Source organism: Vanessa tameamea, chromosome 12 (assembly GCF_037043105.1).
Source record: "Vanessa tameamea isolate UH-Manoa-2023 chromosome 12, ilVanTame1 primary haplotype, whole genome shotgun sequence".
Taxonomy (NCBI): Eukaryota; Metazoa; Arthropoda; class Insecta; order Lepidoptera; family Nymphalidae; genus Vanessa; species Vanessa tameamea.
In genome coordinates, this window is record NC_087320.1 from 1619703 (window position 1) to 1639922 (window position 20220).

The 20220-nt window shown below is 32.4% G+C and overlaps 3 protein-coding genes across 11 annotated transcripts in view; 2 read left to right on the forward strand and 1 right to left on the reverse strand.

Annotated features, from left to right (window-relative positions):
* LOC113402437 (diacylglycerol kinase theta) overlaps nt 1-954 on the forward strand; it is a 32630-nt gene extending 31676 nt beyond the window's left edge. For 4 of the 5 annotated variants that reach the window (XM_026642687.2, XM_026642690.2, XM_064216413.1 and 1 more), the window contains one exon: nt 580-954. In XM_026642687.2, coding sequence (XP_026498472.1) covers nt 580-699 — 120 coding nt within the window. In that variant the 3' untranslated portion in view covers nt 700-954. Of the gene's footprint in view, nt 1-486 lie in introns of all 5 variants that reach the window. The other variant, XM_064216415.1, reaches the window with a different exon arrangement.
* A 3714-nt stretch (nt 955-4668) lies between these two features.
* On the reverse strand, nt 4669-12728 carry LOC113402440 (F-box only protein 9). 3 transcript variants are annotated; one of them, XM_026642692.2, is made up of 11 exons: nt 12553-12728; nt 12209-12337; nt 11249-11392; nt 11017-11167; nt 9275-9423; nt 9020-9183; nt 8123-8317; nt 7195-7330; nt 6739-6855; nt 5510-5700; nt 4669-5071 (listed from the first exon to the last, which is right to left on the reverse strand). In XM_026642692.2, coding segments are annotated over exons 1-11 (1380 nt in total). In that variant the 5' UTR covers nt 12556-12728; the 3' UTR covers nt 4669-5070. The 3 variants fall into 3 exon arrangements, with proteins under 3 accessions (XP_026498477.2, XP_064072542.1, XP_026498476.2); XM_064216472.1 differs by lacking the exon at nt 4669-5071 and adding an exon at nt 5179-5196; XM_026642691.2 differs by lacking the exon at nt 4669-5071 and having other exon boundaries at nt 5279-5700.
* A 346-nt stretch (nt 12729-13074) lies between these two features.
* On the forward strand, nt 13075-20194 carry LOC113402447 (AP-1 complex subunit sigma-2). Of its 3 annotated transcripts, none has more exons than XM_026642701.2 (5): nt 13075-13322; nt 13698-13876; nt 14224-14332; nt 14517-14654; nt 18779-20194. In XM_026642701.2, exons 1-5 carry the CDS (start codon nt 13320-13322, stop codon nt 18821-18823), a joined length of 474 nt encoding a protein of 157 aa, XP_026498486.1. In that variant the 5' UTR covers nt 13075-13319; the 3' UTR covers nt 18824-20194. The 3 variants fall into 3 exon arrangements, with proteins under 3 accessions (XP_026498486.1, XP_026498487.1, XP_026498489.1); XM_026642702.2 differs by having other exon boundaries at nt 17748-18825; XM_026642704.2 differs by lacking the exon at nt 18779-20194 and adding an exon at nt 16306-17243.
* The last annotated feature ends 26 nt before the right edge of the window (nt 20195-20220 follow it).

The window sequence follows — 20220 nt, forward strand, 5'->3', positions numbered from 1 at the left end:
TAGCTTATCGTGTGATTTCACAAAGTCCCTTCGCCGGTCACAGCCCCGAGCCGGCGCTGCCCAACGAACTAACGTTTGCTTTGATCGTGTATGTATCGCCAACGTACTGGAATGTTCGTTCAGTGAAAACGCGGTCAATGCCCGAGACCAATAACACAAAAATAAATGTTATATTAAATTTAAAATATGGGTACTCATACAGCCGAGTGCGGGATTTTACAAAGGTACTTCTTCATAAAATGTATTGTAGAAGTCGTTTTAAGATATCGATTAAAAATATCAATTCAATCTTTATTATATTATCAATTCAAACATGATGAATCACAAGTTCGACTGTCTTAAAAATAACTCTTTAAAGTAATGAAAGTCGCATGGGAACTCAAAGTAGCCAACAATTGGCGGTGATAGCGTAGGACGGCGTAAAATCCCCCGCAAGGGCGTACTCTCGATCTCGGGCTGAGGTGAGCGGGTGTGTGTGACCGGCAGGCGACGATGCTGAAGAAAACGAAGCGCGGGTCGGGCGCGGGCCCCGCGGCGGGCCCGTGACGCCGGCCCGGCTCAGTGGCGCGCTGCCCGCAGGCCACCATGCTGAAGAAACGCGGCAAGGTGCGGCGGCGCAGCACGGAGCCGGTGCTGGCGCCCCCCGCGCCGCCCGCGCCTCCCGCGCCGCCGCCCCCCCGCGCCCCGCCCGACTCCTGAATCTGGCTCAGCGAGCGCCTCATCTGACGCCTCGGGCTCAAGGCCGGTCACCGGGCGCTCGCCGGGAAGAGATTCCCACCAGTAGTTGTAGAAGTTCGATGATGTAATATCGTGAATATGTAAATAAATTATTAACAAAGAAATAATATATAACTATAATTGAAAAAAAAATAAATTTATAGTCATTAGACGTTGTTTCATTTCTAGTCGAGTACGATTTGAGAATGTGTATAAAATAAAAATTTAAATATGTAATCACCTCTTTTATTTAAATGCCTCCGCTCCGCCCCGAGTTTGTAATTCAGTGAAATTACATTGACTCTACAAATTAATCCATAAATAAATACAATACAGTGTATATATAATTGCAGGTTGTTTATTTTATAAACAGTAATTAACCACAGCAAATTGTATTAGTAACTTTATTCGTTTTAGTTCTAAAACAATGTAAATACATAAATCAATTTATTTAAAACATTCTACACTTACAAGTACGAATCAATTAACTTAATCGCAACTATTAACCAATGAAGAAGCTAAATTTTAATTCCCATATATTCATATTTTTCAATCACTCGAACATACATTTTAAAAAAATAGGCTAAATAAACGTATACAAGCAATTGTAATATCGAATTATGATGTTTTTGAAGTATTAGGATGTTTACCGGGGAAATATCATATCGTTTCTGATCAATCCGTTTCACCTGTCATATCGGCATTGAGAATATTTCCTCAAGGCTTAAACAATAAATTAAAAGAGGAGTTAGATTAAATGATACAGTTAGGTGTTATTAGTTGCATATCCTACCCAATGGGTACCATTGATACTTGTAGCAAAGAAACATAATGGTATTCGTATTTGGTTAAATCCACGTGAACTGAACAATGCAGTGCAACGTTCTCATTTTCAACATCCGACTGTATCCAAACTGGCGTCGCTGCCCGGTGCGTGTTTTATTCCGTGCTAGATCCCACCGCACCATGTTATAAATTAATATAATTAATTTAATTTATAACATTACGTAAACGTAATGACGTAACAGCTACCTTTAATCCTTTCTAACCAGCCAGGTATAACCTTAACTACAACACTTAAGATCAGAAACCGAATTATCAATACTAATATTATAAATGCGAAAGTAACTTAGGCCCAACCACTGAACCGAATATAATGAAATTTAGTATGAACCAAGCTTGAACTACAAGGAAGGACGTAGTTTTTAATGTCTTACACCTAACGACCAACCCTTAAGCCGCGGGCTACAACTAATTTCAAATATACATCAAAATATTTAAATCCATTTTATAAAAATCATAAACAATACCATGAATCTATTACTTACATACATTACATTTATTTGCTGGTAGGGCTTTGTGCAAGCCCGTCTGGGTAGGTACCACCCGTTCATCAGATATTCTACCGCCAAACAGCAGTACTCAGTATTGTTGTGTTCCGGTTTGAAGGGTGAGTGAGCCAGTGTAAGTACAGGCGCAAGGGACGTAACATCTTAGTTCCCAAGGTTGGTGGCGCATTGGTGACGTAAGGAATGGTTAATATTTCTTACAACACCATTGTCTATGGGCGGTTGTGACCACTTACCATCAGGTGGCCCATTTGCACGTCCGCCAACCGATATCATAAAAAAAATGCAACTTTGTCATATCTTTACATTATGTCCCTTTCATATAAACATGTCCAGGATTGTGTAATATCGAGGGCCGCACTGGTTCTGGAAATGAGCAAAAATAGCAATTTTTATTAGGCGGTGGCGGTAAGAAAATTTTTGAAGTGCATCTCAAATTTAAAAAAAAATTTAAATTAAATAATAGCGAATATTTTGTTAAATGATTAAAATTCAGATTAATATGAAAGTTTGGTTAAGTCAATTTTATGTAGCTATTTTTTTTAGTTACAGCGCTTCAATTTATAAGAGATAAAAGGGTACCAAATAATTGGATCGTATTTGCCTCTGAGACAATTAATTAACGCTTGTTTGATGCGTGAAATATCTTGGGTAGTGCATATCATCACGAAACGTAGTAGGGAGTTAAGAAAAACTCAGATGTTTTGTAATTTTTACAAGTATGTGCATTTTATGCATCAAAACATCTCCTTTAAAATGGAGAGTTGGGCCTTAGCCCAGTAATGGAACATGTGCAGGCTATGCTTTCGATGCAAATGTATGAGCAAATGAGTGCTTATGAATCGTAACTCAGAGATAGATTTGTGAATAATGTACAAAATTCTATTCACCAGCTCCCTAGCTAGATCAACTTTGACATTAAACTAATTTAAATACATGACAATTGAACATATTATCAAAATCTTGGACAGACTGAAAAAGTAACCACAACTAAACTATTTTTAATCAATTTTATTCCTTTTTTTATACTAGAACATAAGAAAAAGTCAAAAATAATCACTTGACAGCTGACACATTTAATCCGTTAAATGTTAATTATACAATTTTAAGCGTTAAGTAAGCTTACTTTATTTTCTTAGCTGATAATATTTGTTTAAACACTTTGCTTTGCAAAAAAAATCTACCTTAGCGATAATATATATTAGGGATAGATTATATACTTCATCAGTTCACACAGAAAATAATGTAACTACAAAAAAAACTGGGATAAATTTATTGAATTCAAGAGATATTAAAAATTCCACAGTAACATAACTATTAATCTATATTGTTGTCCACTGACATTTTGGATTCTAACGTTTTAATATAATATAACCAAAATATAAAATTAAAAAAAAAATACAAATAATGTATTATTTCCTAATTCCATTTGTTATTATAAATAATATTTTGTTTACAATTTGTCCAATCTCATTTAAAACATCTTCATTGTGTAAATATATATGTTAAGTTAATAAAACTAAAAGTTAAATGTTTTTAAACATTCTCAGACTCGATATCGCGGGTTCTGATAAATCTTATAATCCCAAATGAAAATCAAATTTTTAATCTGTTTCAAATTGTAAAAAATATTTGCAACTCAATGTGACATCGGTATCGACTCTGTTGTAGAAATTCTATTAAAAACTTTTACAGGATAGTTTATATATAATGCTATCTCCTTTTTCTGTGTAGGCTTAAAGAGGATAGCAAGTATCTCCTTTCGAAATAGTTTATGATATTATGTTCATTGGAATGAAACCAATAAAACTTGCCTGCACGCTTACTGTTAGACAAATAAACGAATACGAGTGTACTAATGAAATGTATGCAGGCGTATTAAAACTCTCGTCTTATCTCTAAGAATGATAGGGGCAAGCACATGTACTTTTATTTCTATATAAGCTTCTTATTTATAATATTATATGTTCCTAAGTATACAATATGTATTTATATATATTTTATTATTAGTTATTCAGTTTCACAAAATTTAGAGGAGAGGATCATAGGGGTCCTGATCGCCAAAATCATGTAAGTGGAATCGAATACATTCTAAAATTAGACAATTTACGAAAACTTAATAAATTAACAAGAAATTTATTTAATTAATATTTTCGATAATTTGTTAAGTCACCAAATTATTTGGTTGAGTTAATGTTATCCAAAAATAATCAACCAATAAAATTAGAAGACTTCCACTTGACCTCCCCATATATTCAATAAATTTGAAACAAGTTCTTAGCTGCGACCTGTCCTCTGATAATCATAGATTATCCGAAATCGGGCGACTCCCTCGACATATAACTACAGTGAAACGGATACCTAATAACAATATAATGGCCAATAACGGCGTTTTAAAACACTATCGCGCATGCGTAAAACAAACAAATAATTACATTTATAATTAGAAGACATATTAAACAGTTTAAATTGTTAAAATTATTCACATTTATTTTGTTTATAATACGTATGATTAGATTATTATATTATGGTATTACCATACAAAAACATTCGGAATACAAAGACAAGACGTTTTCAGGACTTTGATAAATAATAATACACCTTACTTATCAGCATTTAATTTTATCTTCAATATATATTACAGCATTTAATCAAAGTAAACCAACAATACCGTAGGTGCAAATTAAAAACAAAATATTCTATAATTACACAATACACAACCATCATATAGAGGAGTCAACTTCACGTTTTGTCTACCTTTGCCATCAATAAAAAAGCAACAGTATTACAATTTTCGAAATATTTTTAGTAAAAGACTATTCGGTCTTTAAAAAGATAATATGTATATTAAAATGTGCAACAATTAATATTTTTAATATTTATTTTTTTAGTTTTTCTACAAAAATAAAAAGCAGCGTTTTTGGATCAACTCTTATATTCTAAATTTAAACAGCAATCAAAAATAAAATATCAAATTTTACTTGCAGATGCGCGGGTTTCAAAATCTAAAAGAAAAAAAAACTTGCTTTAAAATTTAATTACAATATAAAATAAATAATAACTTCAAGACTACATTAATCTGTAGCACGTAGTGATGTAGTAAGCTGTCAGGTCCGAAAGTTTCTGGCCTCTACGACCAAAAGCAATTGAATATAGTTATCAATAAATATCATATAATAATTTTCAATAAATATCCTATATTTTAACACACTTTTGAAAGGGACACATTATTATCATTTTTCGATCCTAAAAAACAAGTCCGAAAACTGAGGATTTATTTTTATCAACAGTGTTAATTTTTGTGACTTCATAATAATTCGATAAGGGCGATGACAGGTGCTTCGTCATCGAAGAATCAAAGGAATTTACAAATATAGTTTCGGGCATCTAGAGGAAAGCTCGGTCACCCGGTGAGGGGTCGACCCGACGGGGGCGGCGCTCACCAGGCGGACGAGCAGAGCAGCGGCGCGGAGCTGTCGGCGGTGTAGGCGCGCACGGCGCTGAAGGCGAAGGGCGGGAACTTGCTGGGCGCCAGCTCGAAGGCGGACCACTGGTCGCGGCGCGTGGACACGGCGTAGCGGCGCCACACCAGCTGCCAGTTGCGGCGCCGCCGCACGCTGCGCACCTGCAGCTCCTGCGGGAGATCACTTCTTAGTTCACCTTCACTAATATTATAAATGCGAAAGTAGCTCTGTCTGTCTGTCTGCTGACTGTTGCTCTTTCACGGTAAAACCACTGAACAAAATATGATACAATTTGGTATCAAGCAAGCTTGAACTCCAAGGAAGGACAGGCACAATTAATAATACGATACGTACACAATTATATGGTATTATGATATTATACAGTCGAGTATTTATTACGTTTGAGGGAAAAAGTATTGGGACTAGTAAGTTGCTGAAACTAGTAAATGCTTCTAACTTCAAAAATAACCGATATCCAGAATAATTTATAAACTAAATATCAACCCCTATTTCCTCCCTCGGGAGTAAAATATCCAAAACTACTAATGTTTAATCAGTAGCCCAAATAATAAAAAATCTTGCTTTTAACTTCAAAAATGACGGACTTCTATAACTTTCGACCCCAGTTTCAACCCCTTAGGGATAAAATAAAAAAAAAACCATCCTTACTGGATGTCTACTCAATAAAATGATCCTACACACCAAATTTAAAAGCTTTATTAGTTTACGCTGAGCGATGATGAATCGATCAGTCAGGACGTGTTATTTTATAAGTATATTATGTAAGACTTAATCCGATATGACGGTTGAATAAAGCTGATGAGAGTGAGCCCTTTTTATGCGTATGTATTGCTCAATCTGCCATCGCTATTTGTATTTTTGAAGTTATTCTGAAATTAACATGAAAAGTACGTGAAGTTGCTCGCCAAGCCGCCAATTAAATGTCAAGTCGCTCGAAATAGACAACTTCACACCTTATCCTATTTTACAATGTTTACCTTATTACGAACTTAAATTGCGAATGTTTAAACTTTTAGTGAGCGTGTGAAGAAGAAAATATTTTATTTTTAATAGTAATTAGTTATTTGCAAACCATGAATATTACTCACGCTGAATAAGTAGGACTTGTGACACGCATAAACACATACATGTTTGTTTGATTTATATGTATTATTAATGCAAACGTCGGACAAATAAAAGTGTCCTACCATTTGGAACACCTGCTCGTGCTGCTCGTGCAGCTCCTTGCGCCTCGCGCGGAATCGCGTGTTGGAGGCCTGCGAGAGCTTCTTCTCGTTGCTCGCTTTCTTTATCAGAATCACAACCTAAAATGTTATATTACAATATATAATTTTTTTTTTTTTTGCTCATAATATAAGCATACCAGCCATTGTCTTGTCTATGAAAAGTGGTCACCCTGCTCAATGATATTGGCGCCGTAAGAATTTACGCATTGGTTATGTAACCTTTCCTTACATAACCCTGGGAACTGATGTTATATCACTCGTGCCAGAAGTTTTACTGGCTCATTCACCCTTTAAACCAGAACACAACAATACTAAGTATGGCGGTAGAAAAAATTACTAGTGGTTGGTACCTACATAAAGCATTGTGGACTTGCATAAAGCTCTACCACCGAATAAAACCGTATAAATAATACACACCGTGTCTCCAACAAGCCGATAATGTCCCGACACGATCCCTGGGTTATTCTTCGTGTCACGGTACTTGAGATGCCCCACACACGCCGCCGGCTCCTCAGCCGTGGTATACATTAGCACCAATCCTTCTGGGAAGAATCTGAAACAACAACTTATTGGAACATCTGCCTTGCTTAAAAATCATTCAAACTGTGAACATTTAATCTAGCCTTGGCTACAATTTATATACGACCATTATTGACTAACGTTTGTTCAGCTCATTATTCATAGCGAAAAAGATTGCGTTCAAGTTCAATATCTAAGCATTTTTAAGTCCAAAAATAAATGAGGAGCCTTTTTGTGCAAAATAATTTATACTTATAAGAATTTATAGGTTATTTCGAAATTTATAAGATTCGAAAATTAGATTGTACCGGAAAGAAACTCAGTAATTACTCTTTTCCACCATTTTAATTACAGTATATGTTAATAGAGTCAAATTAAATCTATGTACATATATTTTGCTTAGAAATCAACAAATACTAAGTCCTATCATCAATATAATCTTGTATTGTGTAATATGGCTTATTCATCAATGTTTTTTTTTTTTTTGACTCAAGACTAAAAATCTTTTATAGGCCAAGTCAATAACGGAACTAGCTTTAGTTTAGACTATTGATAATCTTATACAATTTTGTTTTTATTGTTGTATTACGTTAATAAATTATTTAAAAAAAAGTTATATTAGTACCAAAAATAACTTTACGGATGGAACAAAATAATTAATTGTTACATTAAAAATTATTTTATTTTTTAACTTTTTAATTAGTATCTGAAACGTCACAAGTGTCAAATCGCTTGAATCCGTGCCGCTAACCCATCTCCCACTTCCCATATATTATTCCCATATACAGAATGTATATCACACACTAGACACTAGTACTCTGTTTACCTGAGGTAGCGATAGTAGTCTATGAGGTACCAGGGCCGGTAGAGGTGATCTTGGAAGCTGTTCTCCCCGTGTCGCAGATACGTAGTCTTGCTGATGTAGCATCCGTGCAGGTTGAGTCGAACCCGCTCCACATACATGTGCCGCCAGTTTGTGTAGCCGTGTGCGCGGGGCGTACCGCACTCTATACCCCAAGTCCTGCCAAAGAGTATCTTTATATCACACTGAAAAGCTATCGTTTAGTCGGATCCAAGCTTAGAAAGTAATAACGTTGAGCACAAAAATAATCATAGACAAAACTTAGCACTTGAAAACTGAGTGATGCTTGCCTGAATTCCAACCATTCGGATTGTGTGAATAGCCCCTTACAGTAAAGAATACACGGAAGTAGTAGAACGCGGTTACCGTGTTCCTGAGTGATGACGTACTACAAATGCGAAAATCGTAAGGGACGTAACAATTACTCTAATTACTATATTAACTGGTGGCAAACGCAGCCAAGAGTTTCAAGAGTCGAAGCTTTTAATAGGATTGTGGAGAAAAAGCTTTTCGACTGGATATCATCATCGTCAAAATATACTAGAAAGTTTTCTTTGTTATACGAGTATTTGACACTAAACACAATCAGGACGCACACTAAGATATTGTACATTAGGAAAGTAATTGAAATATACCAGGCGAGCAGTATCAATCATCATATTTGTATAACCGAGAACTTTGCAGATCGGAGGCTGTTCGCCGATTCTGTTTTAGGAGGAAGAGCTTTTAATTTTGGTCAAATTATTTTCAGTTCTTCAGAGAAATTCATTCGATTCCACCGAACGCATCGCCTCCACTGATAAGTCAAGTCCTCTTTAACTCTCGTGTAATATTTCTCACTCTCCGCACGCCGCAACTCACCTGACGCACACGCAGCGCCACAGCTCGGGCGCGCGCGCCGCCACGAGCAGGCCGCGGCACGCCGCGCCCGCGCGCTCCAGCGACGCCGCGTCCAGGTCTGCGCCCACCACCCAGCGCAGCACCAGCTGCAGCACCTCGTACGGCAGCCACGATATGTGCCCGCCCTGGCATAAGGTAACAAATAGAACAGTTGATCATTTTTAATTACTCGATGGGCTCAGTCTCAGTTACTCATCTGATTTCTTTAAGCATTACCTTAGTAGGATACTCAGGCTCGCACAGTTGACCTTTTCGTGCCAATATTCTTTGCAATCGTGTCAACAAGTCCTCTCCTTCGACGGCGTCTTCATCATCACTTTCCACTGCAAGTGCCCCTTGGATCGATTCAACGATCACTGATTCCTCTATAACATCAATGATATTTTACTATTAATGGAAAAGTAAAAAATATTTAAGTAAAAGGAAGCTTTATTCAATAAACAATCAAAAGTCACTTGATTCATCCTCGAAACCAAAACGAATAAACTTATTCCGATTGTCATTTTACACCATTCCATCCACCATCCGTCTTTATAAGTGTCAGTCATTTTGCTCTCACTTGCTGTACATAGGCCCAATAGCCAAAATAGGGTTATCTTCCACTCAAACAGGACTCATACCCTCTGCCTCCCTCCCTACTCTCCAGCGGTTTTCTTTACGCTCTTGCGAATGAAGTTCACTGTAAAGCACCACTTCTCAGACGCGATGTCATTGATGGAAAGAACATCAACAGTGTACTTTTGATAAAAAAAACCTGCATTCTATAAAATTACCCTCGGTGTGTATATCGTCGCAGACAGCACAAATATAAATTGGTTCGCTTTTGGACAGCCCTAATTTATGGTATTTATTATCGATTCTTTAAAAATGTTATTCTGTATGTGGGCAATGTTGTTATCGGAACTTTTTTTCTGGCCGGACGGAGGGACGGAGTATTTGTCTTCGTAAGAAACAACATTGCTGGCCGTGCTGTATCAAAACGATGGTGGACAGCATTGAGATTAGCCTGGAGTCAAAGGATGTTGGTAAATTCTACCATAAACAGCGTATTTTTCAAATAGCGTAGGGGGGTGTGCATCACTGAACAACGGTTCTTTCTTATATTATGCGCTACCATAATTACTATACAAAGGAGACGTGAAGCGAGCGACGCTTTGCCACGACAGACATTGTCGAGCAAAGAGCAGAGAAGTGTTGCACCAAGAAGCTGCCCAAAAGGAAAATACACTGATCCGCCGAACGAAAGGGCCCCAAACCCCCTCGGAAGTGGCCGATGGGTCCCCACGTTCCAGTCACCAATCAGCACGCCAATCCACACCTACATCGGTGTGTATCATCACTAGTATATACTAATTAATAACTGTTTCTAGTGCATAATATAGCAGAGCTTATTAAAGTTTACGATAAAAGCAAATCGCATGGAATATGTTGATCTAAGGATTGTATATATTTACTCCTATGATTGGTGGGATAGTCTAAACTAAAATCAAAATCTTTATTCATTACCGAAGCGATTATTGTTTTTCAAAAAAAAACCTAGTTAAGAGATGAACATCTCAAACCTGAGAAGAACCACCAAAAGAAACTGAGTGGGTTTTTTTTCATATCAAATCTAACAATCAATTATAGGTTTTATTAAAATAATAAAATTATGAGGCTATTCTTTCATTGCTAAAGTGTAAAAATCATCAATAAATCATTTAAAAATTAATGAGTCACAGAACATCAATTAAAACGACATACACAAACATCCATCACTGATTAAGAACATTAAGTATATTTAGCAACGCACATTGTTCACAGTTACATGTAGATAATTTTAAAATCCACCAATTCACATTGGAGAAGTGTGACCTTCTCCTCAAAAAGAAAACGTGGCCTTAGCCCGGCCATGAGACATAAATTAAATGTTAAATTTCTTAACATTTTTAATTTAAAAAAATGGCATAACTTATTACCTTCAGGGGTATCATCTCTTAGATCAGAATCATTATAGAGCCTCCTCTCAACATCAGGAAGAATTTGTAAGGCTCTTTTATAATGCTGGATGGCTTCATAAAGTTTTCTACTACGCTCCAACTCTACACCTCGTAGGAACAACTGCTTAGCCTAAAAAAAAGCAAAAGAAATTTTAAGAAAAGCTTATATTATAAGATTTTTTTTTATTTCTTAGTAAATTTTATTCCTAACCTTATCCTCTTCATTCAGAGGTTCCTCTTTTTTCACCTCTTTCTTAACAAGAGATCGGCTTTCATGCTGTGCGGATGGAGTAGATTCCAATTCCTTTTTCCATTGCCTGCGAAAGACTGTGAGCTCATCTTCAACATCTTTATTCTGTAACATAAACATGAAACCATATTCAATTAAATTATACTTTTAAAATATTTTTAATTGTTTTAGTAAGGCAGACGAGCAAACGGGCTATCTGATACATATAGAAGTCCTGGTTTGGATTGTAGTTGGGATAAAGACCCCCTACACTTGCTCTCTGCTAGTAACTAACTCACTCACCATTCAAAATATACAACAAAGTAAACTTTTGCTATTAGACATTAGATTACCTGACAAGTGATATATACATAAGCAAATGTAAAAAAATGTTCAACTTACAGTATCCATTAAAAGACCAAACCAAAAACAATATAGAATTATTCATGAAATTATGTAACGGCAACATTTTAGCAATCTAAGATGACTTAACAGAATTTGATTAAATAATACAATGGTTTTAGGCATGATTGTAGAAACAAGTACTCACAAGCACAACTAAGCCTTTCACTTAATTCATTAGTTGCTGTATTAGTGAAGGAAAACATTGGAAGTGTTTAATGCGGCTATACATTTAAAGTATATCCACCAACCAAGATATATATTTACACAGCAGTATAGAGAAACAATTTAAATAAATGTTCTTCTTGTCAAAATAATAGGTTTTTATTTAACATATTGGGCTGTAACTGTTAAACAGTATTGTAAAATTGAGTCCAAATTAAACAAATACTAAAAAATTATATGTTATTCATTAAATGCTTATAGCTTATAATTTTTGTTACTTCTTTATATATTTTTTATATTTTAATTATTTCTTTATATATTTTTAATGTAGCTATTTTTTCTTTTGTTATGTACATATAAATAAACATAACAAACCACATCATTCAGATTCAAATTGTTCAAAGCATTGCTGGTCTCTTGAACTGATTGGTGAGATGAAGAAGAAGAATCCTCTTGCTCCTCTCCCTCACAATCTCCAGCACTACCGGAACCAGTGGCAGACTCCTACATAATACAACAATTTGTTTCAATAATAAACCCTATAGAATTTACAATTACTAAAAACATCTATTTGAAAGAAAACAAATACTTCAAGGCTAAATTTAAGTAACTCAATATAACTCTTTTGTAATTTAAATGGCAATGTTTATAACATATTGTTTAAAAAATTGCACTCTGTAATCTGTATTGATTTCCTTGTAAATATAAAATATGCGCACCATATTTTTAAACTTTCAAGGATTTGCAATTATTCCAAGAACAATTTTCTCTTCAAAAATATGTAATTTTCTACGAAGAACAATTAATCGATAATAGTAATTCCAAAATCCCAATAAATACTTAGAACTGAAATATTGATACGACATGCGAATTGCGAGTTATGATGACAATGACATTATCAATATCATAAAAAGTCAAATGTTCTGATTTGATTGTTGATAAGAAATAAATGTTGCAATAGTATAAAAACGTTTTTAGAAAAATAAAGTACATATAATATAATTTACACGCACTATTTAATTGTCACATTATTTAAAAAAGTCTTGCAGTTAAATGTCCATAAATTGCAATATTTATACATACATTATATCGTAGACAGATTATAATAGGTTTCTCATTTACGCTTTTTCATTATTTTAAAAATAGCTTTATGCTATACTCATCTCAATATTTTTAAAGACAATACCTATTAATTTTTAGGTTTTTATTATACTTTCGGTATTAACTGTCATTTGTGAGGCCGTCAGACGGTCATCGATGTGACCACTGACCGATGCCACTTTATGGTTAAGTCAAAGCGTAAATGTAAAAAGATTATGTGAAATAGCAAGTTTAGGCACTATTAGGATTAGTATTTTTCATAATTTAAATTTTGTATAAATTGTTGACATGATTTAAAAGTAATATCTAGGTATTATGCGAACATTCCATTAAGTATTATAGTGACGTAAGATTAAATAGATAAAAGAAAATTTTGATTGCCAAAATGGTAAGTCATTAGACAGACACATTACACCAAAAATAAACAAATTGTAGCATACATAAATTGATTTATCCTGTAATAAAAGAAAAATCATAGCATATTTATCCTTTATCTTTCATAGATGTCGAATGAGTATTTTTTTTTAAAAACGAGTGTAATTTAGATTTGTGGCATTTCATTAGTCCAGTTGTACAAACCAACCATTTGTCTAAATCTTACTTTAGATTTACAAGGTAATATAAAAATAAGAATTCGTTTTATTTAAGTTGAACCAATAAAGTTAAATAGTATAATTGTTAAATTGTGTATATAATCTTTGGCATTATAATATACAATTTAAAAATATATAATAAAAATGAAGAATGTTATTCTTAATTCCAGATGCAATTCATGTTGCTATTCAGTCGACAAGGGAAGCTAAGACTTCAAAAGTGGTATGTGGCACATCCGGACAAGCTAAAGAAAAAGATTACTAGGGAGCTAATAACCACTGTACTGGCACGCAAGCCTAAAATGTGCTCTTTCTTGGAATGGAAAGATGTTAAAGTAGTTTATAAAAGGTGACTTATAATTTTAAGTTTTAAATAATTGTATTGGATATATTTGTTTTAAATATTGCATAGTTGCAAAGAGAAATTATTACAAATGCTCTTATTACCCATTCATATATTATTAATTTGTCTTGCTAATGCATGAATCAAATCTATATTTAACGTTAAAAATACATACACGATCTATTTCACTGGTTTGACTGTCAAAATTAATTAGGACATTTATTATTGCAATATTAATATATTTTTCTATATGTATCTCTCTTATAAAAAAGTAGTTTTATGAGGTGATTCTTATAAATGGAATAAAAATAAAAGCTATGTATTTTGAACATGCATGTTTTGACATTTTACAGATATGCATCATTGTACTTCTGCTGTGCCATGGAACAGGAGGACAATGAACTTTTAACTCTGGAACTGATTCACAGATACGTAGAGCTGCTTGATAAATACTTTGGCAGTGTATGTTTCTTTACTATTTTGTTTAATTATATACTTAACATAATCTATCCATAAAAATACTTTCTTAACATTTACTATTTATTCTATTTCTACCATAGTTAACTATTACTTGAATACATTGTTGAATACCATCTAGTAAATTTAATAAATTATAAATATTAAAATTTTAATCGAAATATTTTAGGTATGTGAACTGGACATCATATTCAACTTTGAAAAAGCTTATTTCATCCTCGATGAGCTAGTGCTGGGTGGTGAGCTGCAAGAGACCAGCAAGAAGAATGTTCTTAAAGCCATCGCTGCCCAGGATCTTCTGCAAGAGGTCAGTAGCCAAGATAATGAACTTGTGTGAATTTATTCACTGCAGAAACCTATAGTAGGAAAGATTTACATAAAAGCAACAGTTTATGGTTAAAAGTCTGCTTCAAAAGGCTTTAGTCCATCCCTACATTTTCTTTTAAAAAAAATAGTTTTATTATAATTTCGTCTTTTGAGACTTGACGACAATTTTTAAGTCACATTGGAGTTAGGACACATATCATATGATCGGAATAAATATATAAAAACATATATTTATTTTAAAACAAAATATGGGACCACTATGTGAGAAATAACTTTGTGAGGGATTTTCATAGAAATATAAAATTTATTGTCAACAATTATAATGTTGCAAAATTTTAAATTCAATTTTGATTTAACATAAATATTTTTAATTCAAAATTACTAACATCTATTCATTTTATAAAACTATCATTGACACATTCACTTATATTATTTATTGATAATAATATATTTATTATATAATTATAATAGGAAATATAGGTGATGGATATTATTTATTAATACAAAAACTTTTAGAATATGACTTTAAGTAATTTGAAAGATAAAAAAATTAACTAATATACATATGAAATTAAAATTAAATAGTTGGATTGGTCATCTATAAAACAAGAAAACAAGAAAACAAATAATATTTTTGGCTTTTTTCTAATGGCAACTATATTCAAAATTAATAAACTTAAACAACATTTATAGTTGTTAGTATCAACAAATGCCGTATAAGTTGTATACCAATACTATGTCTTGCTAATTATGTAATTCTAGTCATGCAAACTGCCTGCCTTTATCACAACCTGTGGATAAAAAACATTGGTGTAAGAGTTAATGTAATATTATGATGTGGACCAGTTAGGACAGTGGCCTGTGTAGTGCCTTTTAATTGTTTAGTATGTTTGAAAGTCTTAAGACGTTTTATTAATGTAGGAGCACTGCCTTTTAGACCTAATTATGATAGGGTATATTATTACAGCACATATACATATCTAAACATTTTGTTAAAAGCAAAATTAACCAATATTATAATTAAAAGGAGTAGTGATGATAATTATTAGATTGTAGTTTAAGTTACTTGAGTTACAGCGCAGTAAATTAAGAAACCTAATGAATACTTGACTTTTATAGTTGATTAGGTATTTGAAAGATTTACACATCAATGATAATAATGACTCTTCTTTGGAACTGTCGAACCAAAAACTTTCTAACGGTCTATTTAATAAGTCCATGTGCAATACTTAGCAGAGAATACTTAAGTCAAGCTTAGTTTACTAATTCTTTTATTATTATTATGATATGTGTTTTTGCTAACATTTTAAACATTGGCTAAAAGTATAAATATATTATAAAGCAAGAACACCAAGTCTTTCACAAAATTAAGATACTAATACTATACATAATACATGAAATAAAGATCTTATAACTAAGCTAGTTTATTATCTATTTAATATACAATTTAATTAATTTAAAAGAATATACACAAGTCTTTATGTGTGTACCAGTTGTTTTATATTTTATATATGTGCTTTGTGAGCGGCAAAAACCCTGAACAATAAAAACCCCTAAGCTTTCCATATGCACTGCACTCTGCTAATATTTCCTGTTTTGGTGTGACAAATGCATGCTCTGATGGCGGTCAGGACCTGAACGATGGGCTGATACATTGATGAGAACCACAAATAACACTGAGCAAACAGTATTGTATACATACATACAAAAACTCTTTTGCATATAAGTATAACCAATTAATATACTGATACTGATTATAAAAATTGTATAATTTGAAATATAGATATTTAAATAATTAAAATTATATTGTTCTCTCTCTAATTAATGAACAGATAATACAAGAAAATTTCATAGTATGTGTAAAAGAGTTTATGTCAAAATATATTACCTTATAATAGAAACAGTTTCAGCTTTCGCTTTATTATTTTAAATGCATGCATGCCAGTGCAATTGTTTCTCTAGGTTTTTTTTTTTTGTAATTTATATAATATATTTATTAATATAGTACTTGTTATAAATAACTTCCTATAACATATTCTGTAGTTTGACGTGTAAGGTATCAACATTTCAATCACTACACACCATAATTTCACATTATATTGGATAAGAAGGCATAAGAAAGCTGGTTGTTTAATGTGCTGGTAGTATCTGTAATGTTTAATATTTAACATTAAAATAAATGCTATTTTACTATAGTGTCATTCAAGCTACGTTATACCATTATTAATAATTAACGAGTCGAGCTTAATTAGACATTTTTGGAAAAGTTGCAGTTGCTTCTCTCAATTTTAATTATCTACTATTTATGTTTTATTATATTATCTGTGTTGATTGGGTCAACGATAATATGCTTAGTATTTATGTAGCTTAGAATTTAAAAGTTACTGTATGTTACATGGACATTGATTTATAGACATATAAATTATAGTAGGACATATATTTAAATAATGTTTGTCTCGAACAGTATAGAGGTATTGTTTTGTAAGTCAGTGTCTTTTATTGTCTGTAAGTATGGCTGGTCGTGCATTTATTGTAATGGGATGTCTAAATACATTGGTTTTAACTAAAACTTCTGTTTTCTTGCATGGGTCCATTCCTAAACCTTACTGTAGCATGAGTATTTTTTTTAATAATATCTTAGTATCAGGTATTCATTATTAATTATTTGTATGAAATTTTATTTAAAAATGCATAACATGTTTTTTTATATGGTGTGGCTAAATGTAGGTGGATTGTGCTCATGCTATGGTTCTCCCGTCTTATTGTCAAAGTTGTTGGGAAAGAATAATATTGCTTGAGGTGTGGGCTACGATATAACATACTTTTTGAAAGAGCATGCATATGTATCTAACTCTTCGCTTACAAAATAATTAAGATATTTAATATTGATTAATAAAATCACAAATAAAAAAAATATTCATTGATTTAATATATTTAAGAGTTGAGTCGTTATAAATTATTTATAGTATAAAAAAATATATTCGATATCATTAAATTTAAAATTAATTGGTTCGAAAGTTTAGTTAGTCTTTGGTTATACATATACCTTCAATTGGGGGGTGATGTGCAATAGGACGAGGCAGTGGACGGTGCCCTGCGGGAGGTGGGTCTACTCTGAGCCTTGCCCCCAGCTGACGACTACCGGGAACCTCCGTGATAATTCTCCGAGTCAGCATTTAAGGACTTTTCCTACAGTGTTGCAAAATCGAATAGTAATATATTCATCAATCATGAAAAACTATGTGTGGACTGTATTTTGATGTGATTTTTCAAAAACATTTCTCATAAATTATAAGCTTTATTCATTTGAATAAATTTTGATCTTATTAATTGTGTGTGAAAGTGAAATAAATAATGGTTGACTGTATTTACCTCAACTCTATATTTACAGTTATGATTAATTGTAAATTATTAAATAGACAGTATCACTTTTTTTTAATTATCTTTTTTAAATCTTGTATGAAGTGGACCAACTGCTATTTGTATTTTCTTTAAAAAAATGTTACAACGAATTTTCTGTACTTGGTCAAGAACTAAATGAATTTATTAATATTTAATTTAAAAAAATATTGTTGTTTTTCTTGGTTTGTTTATGAGAATTTTATAAGTTCATGTTATTTATATCAAGTATAGTTTTTGTTAGCGATATTCAAAAGATTATTAGATTTTATTATTTAAAAACTAAACTATAGCTTAGATAATCCATTATTTTGGATCTCATTTCGAGTACCTATTAATATATCCATGTATTTCCAAGTATTTTTGAATTTAAACGTATTATGCTAAGGATTTTTATAAGTAATTATTTAAAAATAGTTAGTATATATTTTTACTATAGTAAATTGTATATATTTTAAAAAATTAAATTTTTTACTAACCAACTATTCGCATTTTATATTTAGTCATTATTATTCGTCTCTGCTTAAATTTACCCCCAAAATTGTAAATAATATAAAGAAAATTAAATTCTAATGTTGAATGTATTTACAATAAGTGAAAGTTGGTAAAACCGATCAATGAATTTTTCATATTTATCGTCGAAAAGCGATGGCTCGGCTAACACGGCCACGAGCGACACTGGCTCAGTGATGACCCTTGTTGCAGGAGGAGACCCCACAAGGCTTCTTCGAGGACCATGGGCTCGGATAAACGACAGCAGTCTCGTTTGGAAGAAACAGCAGGGGTGAATTTTGTACATTGCTTAGAGGTAAAGAATACATACATACAGAAAGAAACACAATATTTTTACATAAAACTTGTCTACGTTTAATATATTGCACAAAATATGAAGATTTTTTTTCTGTAGAAACATTTTTGTAATTAGTTAGTAATATTTTACTGTTAAAATATCCCTATAAATGGATTATAAGTACTTAAAAAAGTATGTATTCTTTCTGTTTAAGCATTACTTTATACTTTGCATTTTCAGTAGTTGCTATGAAATATTTTTAAAGCTTTGCATTAAAATATAATCAATTGTATTCCGTAAATTTAATTATACTTTTATTAGAAAATGATGCTTGTTTATCTGTCCAAGACTAGTGGACTTAGTTTATTTCTTAGGTGAAAAGTTGTCTTATGCATAATTTCTGTTGGTTGTTTAACTTCAAGCGGTTTAAGTTAATTATCTATATAAATTAATGAACTTAATCTTATTAAAGTTTTACATTTTTTATTTAAACTTATACAAGTAGTCGGACTGACCTAAATGAGCAATATTGCCAAAAAAAATTATTTGGAACAATAGAATTAAGTTGAACGCGAAACAGTTGCATTTCTTCTCAGCTGGATAATTAACAATCGAAAATTGGGTTTATACGATCACGATTATAGCGAATGAGATGCAAAATATACGTATGTCTCGTTCGTTTATTACACGTTCAGTCGTGATGTATTAATAAATATTTTTAATCTGTTTTCGATGTGAAATTAGATGGCTGATAGCATTATCACTGTTTTTACGACTTGAAATATTTAATATTGACTTACTCGGTAGCTAAAATATTTTTTATATAAATTCAAATAGAGAAAAGAGTATTCTCTATAAAAAGTTTGAAGCGTGTGTAATTGTTTATCTCAAGTACTCGTTACCGTTTTTTGCGTTTCTCTTGTTGAATCCAAAGAAGTTTTACGTTTTAAAATTGTTACAAATACTATCATGATAAAAACCTTTAGAATGTTCTTTGTTGACAGAAAATCAGACCGTAAACTTAACAGTTAGTTTTCGTTTATTAGATATAAATGTTATTTGACGATTTTGTACGTCCAAAGGTTTAGTATATTAGATTAAGTATATCTGTTTGAGACTATACTTACATATTCCTCTGAAGTAAAAAATCTATACACTGTTATAAACTTAGAATATTTCTGATTAAACTTCAAGTATCTTCATATCTTCAATCCATATCTCAGTTTAAAGTTTAGCTGATGAACTTTCCGGCCTAAACTAAACTACTGATTCCTAGATTATATTCGCATAAATTAGCTGTAACTATTTTTAAATAATAAACCGTTATATATGACTATAAAGAGACTTTTATTAAAAC